The 6,789-nt window shown below is 34.7% G+C and overlaps 1 protein-coding gene across 1 annotated transcript; it reads right to left on the reverse strand.

The window, feature by feature from the left end:
- Positions 1-4,901, reverse strand: LOC122093543 (gamma aminobutyrate transaminase 3, chloroplastic; the record flags this gene model as incomplete). Its single annotated transcript, XM_042663894.1, is given in 10 exon segments — positions 1-39; positions 120-208; positions 386-424; positions 513-586; positions 1,020-1,112; positions 1,772-1,869; positions 2,590-2,662; positions 2,998-3,082; positions 3,315-3,448; positions 4,694-4,901. Coding segments are annotated over 10 exon segments (766 nt in total), but the record flags the coding sequence as incomplete, so codon positions are not given.
- Positions 4,902-6,789: the final 1,888 nt, after the last annotated feature.

Here is a 6,789-nt window from a genome sequence, read left to right on the forward strand (position 1 = left end):
TATTTGCTAATCGGGTAGAAAACTCCTCCTCTGTCTCACCTGGCATACATATGAACATGTCTCTCAGTAACAAAAGGAACAAGATGAGGAATCAATGCTAACAAGAGTAAGATAAAAACCTGGCAAATGAAACCGCCAATAATGCGGGCAGTCAGTATGCAACACAAATGGTGCAGGCAGATCAAATTTTTGATGAAGAGCTGGAAGGCTGTAAAAGATTTTTCTCAGAAGTGCATTAACATATTCCCACAATAACTCCAAAAAAAAAAAAAAAAAAAAACGTAAGGCTTAAAATATCATAGACCACTATTGCCAGCAAAAAAGCTCCAATATTATGATGAACTTCTAAAATTATGCCAGGAATATTGCTTCCAGACATACATACCCAGAAAGGCTAGCTGATATCAAAGTTGACCCATGGTATCTGTCAAAAAACGCAGAAGATAACAATATTATACCCTAAAAAAATAAGAAATAGACAATGACTTCCAGTTAACTGGTGAAGAACATACGATTTTTGCCGTGCAATAAACTTCTTCTTATTTGGCCTTCCCAGTGCATTGTTATAGTACCAAACCAACTTCACCTACAAGTAAATAGAAAAATACCCAAAGGAAATCATAAACTAGAAGTCGAATCAAAGATAATGACTTTCAAAACATGCCCACTTATTTCATTATCTTTGCTGAAATTGATACTTATTTTTAATCATGTTCCCTTTAACTTGTTTCTAATGTCTTGGCTGTATATAATTTCTATATGATGAGAATTAGTAAAAAATGAAAATGCCTCGCACAACTAGATGGAACATGCTTCCTCCAACAACATATTGATGTGAAGCCTATTGAAGCTTAAGCTTCTTCAGCCCCCTATTCATCCTCCAACATTAGTTTCTCCTTATAATTCAATTCTAGAAAAAAATTTCATATGATAGTTTTACACACTTACATGAAATGATGATAAAATGCAACGCAATATAAAATTAGAGGGAAAAATGATGCATATTTATGAAAAGCAACCTGAGAATCATTAGCTTCTGATCCACTATTTGTGAAAAAGGCCTTCCCCATTTTGTTTGCCGTAAAGAGCTCAAGAAGCTCCTTTGCGAGTTCCTGACCAAGATAAGAGAGGGAAACCAAAAAAAAAAAAAAGCTCAAGAAATAATTCACATTCACTAGGAAACCTCCTCAACTATATATCCAGTAACAAATAACGCATTTGAAAGAATGTAGTATCAGTTAAAGAGAATGGAAAAGTACATAATATTTGATGCAAAGAAACACCAACAAAGCAGTAAACAGTGCAGCTGTAAAACCGTAAAATTATTAAGTGAAACAGAAGTTAGTGGAAAGAGAAAGGACGATTTGAAAAGACAGTAGCAGTTGGAGTGCTTTCATAGATACTGCTCACAAATTGTTTTTTGGGAAAAAAATGAATTTGTTTGTTCATGAACAAATGTATAGCAAAAAAGCACTACTGATCCAACAATTCTAAGATGCACATCTGAGATTCATAATAGGAAGACATAAGACAGAGGTAACTCATGAATACAAATTAAGAAAAAAACAGAACTTAGTGGAAAATAGTAGAAAGGAAAACCATTCTAGTGCTTTCCTAGATTGTGCTCACAAAAAAAAATTCAGAAAAATAATGGAATTGTCCGTTTAAGGACCCAGGTATGGCAGAAAAGCATCAATAAATCAAAAAATACAGAGATGCCAACGTAGCATTTATAAGAAAGAGACATAAGCCAAAGGTAAGTCATAAGTACCAAGGAGGGTTTTGTGGTACGATTCCAGAAGGAGTGATAAAATGGCAAGGTGTTTAATTGTGCAGTTGCAGCTGCAACAAGTCTGGGTTCATTTCCACCTGCAAAATTCAAAAGCAGTACATAGATGAAAGGATTTTAAGCAATCATTCAGCCATGATGTACATAGAATAGCATCTTTTTAACCCACTCTATGAATTGTACCTCTATGGGAAAAAATTCTTAAGAAAATGGGAGCAAAAGTTACATGGGCCGCAATTGACATAGTTACAGACTTATTTGTTTCTTCTACAGTCCAATTAATAATATAAAAAATGCAAATCCAATATAGCTAATTCAGTGTACTGTCTCACTGGTTGGGATGAAATGCTAAGCTATGCCCAAGATAAGGGTGAAACCCAGTTGTTCACCATTGGATCCTGTAGGTTGTATATATATATATATATATATATATATATATAGAAAGGTCAGTTCAAACATATTGACCCAACTGTGAAAATCCGGGCTAGACCATGGTACATTGTGCAAACTGCTTTTTCAACCATTTATAGAGGATGTTCAAACATCTTGATTTTCATCACAGAGCAACTGTTCTGAAACTGGAAGGGCTCTAACATTTTTCATAGTGGAAGGTGAGGATCCATTTATAAGAAGAATGTTAAAATAGATATAATAATGTTAAAATAGATATAATTTATAAAATACTTTATTGTGACATAGATATAATTTATAAAATACTTTATAGTGACAATAAATAAAAATAAGAGAAAGACATGCATATACAGATTGGTGCTTGAAATTTTATTGAATTTTGCAAATACCTAAAGCTGTGCACCATAGACCAGCCAGGGAATCAAGAAACTTCTTCCCATTGACATCATACACATATGAACCCTGCAGCCATTGATCAAAAAGTGAGCCAATGTAGTCAAGGAACAAAACAGCTATCTAATAGAAGAAGATGATGCTGTTAAAAAAATGAAATAAGATTATCAACCTCAATCCAGTTCTATTGTAGATATAGGGTCAACAAGAGAATAGCAACATATAGAATGTATCTGAAAAAACTTCTTTTTTTTTTCTACGTCCATTCCTACGAGAACCAATTCTTGGAGAAAAGGGGAAAGCCATATAGGCATTCCTACATGTTCACCAAATACAGGTATTTGCTCCTTATGTGTGACGAGGCTAGGTTAATTTGAAGAACATGTCACAGAGAATGTTAGTACCTCAGACTTTTCAATAACCAGAGGATTTAAATCGCTGCTCTGCCACCCAGCAGTGAATGGTGCCAACATATCATGTCCCTTAAACCTGAGACAGTGAAAGCATTATAGCAAACAAGAAACAACACAAATCACTCTACATGTGTCTAAGCTATTTATGTGAGTGCTTACACTTGAGTAGCAAGTCAAAGAAAAAATCCAGTGTCATGCATGTCTATGTACATGGATGTGCAAATAAATAAAAATGCTAAAACAAATTATGACAAAATTAGTTAGAGCATCAACAACTAGTGATAGCAATCATGCAGGAAGAAGCATACTCCTTTCGGTCCTTGAACTCAGCTGCTGGATCTTCTTTCTGCAGAGATGCTTCGGCACTGTACAATCGGGCAAGTACAGGGATCTGCCCCTGCAACCTTCCAGAAGCAGCAACATGTCTTACAAATTCACCAGCCTGCCAAAGGAAAGGGGGGGTGGAGGAGAGGGGAAGGAATAAAGAAATAAACAACAACAGGGATGCATGATATCAGAAAATAACTTACATGAGGGTAGTATTCCACTACTTGAGGAAAAGATAAATACTAAACGTTTCAGTTTTCTTCTCTTTTTTAGAAGTCATGGCATACCAATCCTACAGTTCTAGTATATATATATATATATATATACACACACATATATATTGATCTCTGGACATACTTTGAAATAATTGTCTCAATGATTTCTGCACTGGAAACTAGTGATACCGTGTGCCAAGGTAACAAAAACATATCAAAGGCACAGTGTATGTATTTTCAGTGTGACTGATAATAGTGAAATACCAGAATCAGAAAGAATTTCCCAGGATTGAATTAAAATTTAAATTATTCTAAAAATTTGTGCTTGGGAAGAAAACAATAAAGAAAAAGAAAGGAAATTTGCTTAAGAATTTAGAATCTGTAAGACAAAATGGATATATTAATAATGATATAAGATGAAAAATAAAATCAAGAATCAAATAGGGAAGAAAGAAAATATATTAAATACATGGTTATCGGAGCAACCCATGGAATATATGATACAAACTACAATCACTACTCATGTGCTCTTACGATCAACACGAGAAGAAGCAGTAGTCACCAAAAAAAGACCCACCAGATGGTCTCCCGTCACCAATTTAACAGAACGCTAAGTAATGGCTTAGTATGATCTATAAATTTGTACTGCCAAACTGGTTTAATTGCCTCAGCAAAACAGTCTCAATCACACAGAGCCAATGAGCCAATAGAGCGATCGTATTGAAGAGCACATGTGAATTGGCCATCAATATTTCTCGGAATTACCAAAATTCGGAATATCAAGAATAACACTTGATCAGAATTTTAATCTGAGCAGTTTCCAAAATACCAAGATTAAGAAAAAAAAAAAAAAAAAAAAAAAGGTATGATCTGAGCGTGATAGAATGAAAAAAAATTCAATAAATTTCAACCAACCATGATGAAAACACACAATCCAGAACAACCACCAATCAAAACTATCGAAAAAATAATACTAAAAAGAAAGCAGCATGATCTAACAGAAAAGGGTCGGAGATTAATACTCAAAAAATTAAAACGGAAATGAAGCATAAAACAGAGTTTCAAACTTGATAACAATGGAACAAAAATGAAATGAAAAGTAAATAATATGTACGAGGGATCTGTGGTTTTTCAAGGATTGATACCTGGGACGTGAGATTGGATCGAAGGAGATGCTTCAGGACCATCTTGGACTTTCTCTCTATCTCTCTCCCTCCCTCCCGGAAATGCAAAGCCTAGAAGAGAAAATTAAAGAGCTCTACATGGTTTGAGGATGCTTAATATGGTGAGATACTAGTGACAACAAAAGCGCGACTCTTATCTGTCAGGATCATTAAGAACATCTGGGCGAAAATACCCTTATCTTGTTACAAAGGTTTTGGCTTTTTTTGACTAGCGAGTGAAGTACTCAAGTGACCCATAACGAGAAAAGAAATGAAGACGTTTCGCTGGAATTGCGACCTGTGTCTTACGTGGAGTGATAAGTTCAAGCCCTTTTCTTTTTTTTTTTTGGTAAATAATTAAAGCTTTATAAAAGGTAGAGAAAGTGGAGTAAAATCCAAATAATTAACCATGAAGTTTGGATTCCATTTAAAAAAAAAAAATCTTCCACCTAGGAGTATGTGGTGGATCAGGGAAATTGGAACTCAAGATCCTAGGCGTCTACTTTTTTATAGGATCCTAGACATCTTGCATTTATTTACAATCCTTATTAATGAGAAGGCGCATGGATTGCACATGCAAGTCATGTAATCCTACAAATTTCTTAACAAAAAATGGTACAGTATGAGGGCGTACGGATCCATCGCTATAGCGTATGGGAAGGATGGTTTTAGGGTATGGTATCGGAATGATATCGACCACATGATTTTAAAAGATAGAAAGGAACTATCAGTATCGGTTGGATCAAAATATTATTAGCCTTAATCAATCCTTGATCTTGACCTTTCGATCTCATTCTATATATATGATTCAAGGGTAAATTGTAATGAAGACTGATTTTTTTTTAATCCAAGTGTAGATCTGTCCCATATAGTTCAATCCATTCCGTTCTAGAATGATATCATAATTATATTGGCTTTGATCGATCTCGTGATCATTCTCGAGTTTTAGAACTTTGATCAGCCAACTCAAAAATGATACGATATCGAAATGAATTGGTATCGGATCATTCGTATCGAACAAAAATACCCCTGCTTTTTCTATAAAAAAAAAAATGGATTATGAATTTTTTACCTTTGGTCTGAACTGTTCAATCGATACAGTATCGTCTAGGTATCTGGATCGTAGACATGCTAAGTATTGGGCAATCCGATACCAATACTTAGAACCATGATGGGGACAATCATAATATGCATTTCTTTATCGTTACTTCATGAAGAGGTTGTCCTTTTTAGAGCCCACATTCATTCAATCGCAATAGAGCAATCTCATTGTTGTGCCAAGGTCTACTCTCAAAAGGCTTAGAAAGTATAACTAATCAAAAAATGAGAAATTAGAGTAATATTGCTGTGACTATATAAATGACACCTCTATAGGTGTATTTAAAACTAGAGGAAAATTTCTTGTACTACCCCTAAAATATCGTTTATTTCTTATAACCCCTAAGATTTAAAATAAGATCTCGTATGTCCCTCACTTTCGTAAGTAAATTACACATAAGTCCATTTTTGTTAGTTGAAAATTGTTAAGTGATGATGTCATGGAGTTTCTATTTACTAAATGGCCAAACTATCCTTGAAGAAGAGTAAACTTACCATTTTACACTTCATTGTATAGCCCAAATAGAACGTTGAAAACGAGATTTGGGCTTAGTGCTTCTCTTTTTTCCTTGATGCTCAATGAAAATGCTCCATGGTTGCTCGACGACGATGATGTCAGCATAACAGAGGCTACTCCTCCTCTCTTAGCGCCGAAGAGATCGAAATGAGGAATTAGAGAGATCGATGGATCGATTAGGGATGGAGGTCAAGAGACCACCACTAGCGAGAAGAGAAACAGGGGGTTTGAGTTGAGGTTCGGTGGAAGTGAAGGAGAGATGCAGAAGATCAATCTGTTGCTGCTTGCAGATGATGAGACATTGAAGGAGACGAGTAATTCCTGCAATAGTAAATTAGACAATTAATGATGTATCATACTATCATACTTCATACTACTATTAAAAAGTACGTATTCCCTGTCTTTGGTATATTTTTTAAAAAAGACAAAAAAACCATTAACATATATCAAAAAAAAAAAAAAA

The sequence above is a fragment of the Macadamia integrifolia genome, chromosome 11 (assembly GCF_013358625.1).
Source record: "Macadamia integrifolia cultivar HAES 741 chromosome 11, SCU_Mint_v3, whole genome shotgun sequence".
NCBI classification, from domain to species: domain Eukaryota; kingdom Viridiplantae; phylum Streptophyta; class Magnoliopsida; order Proteales; family Proteaceae; genus Macadamia; species Macadamia integrifolia.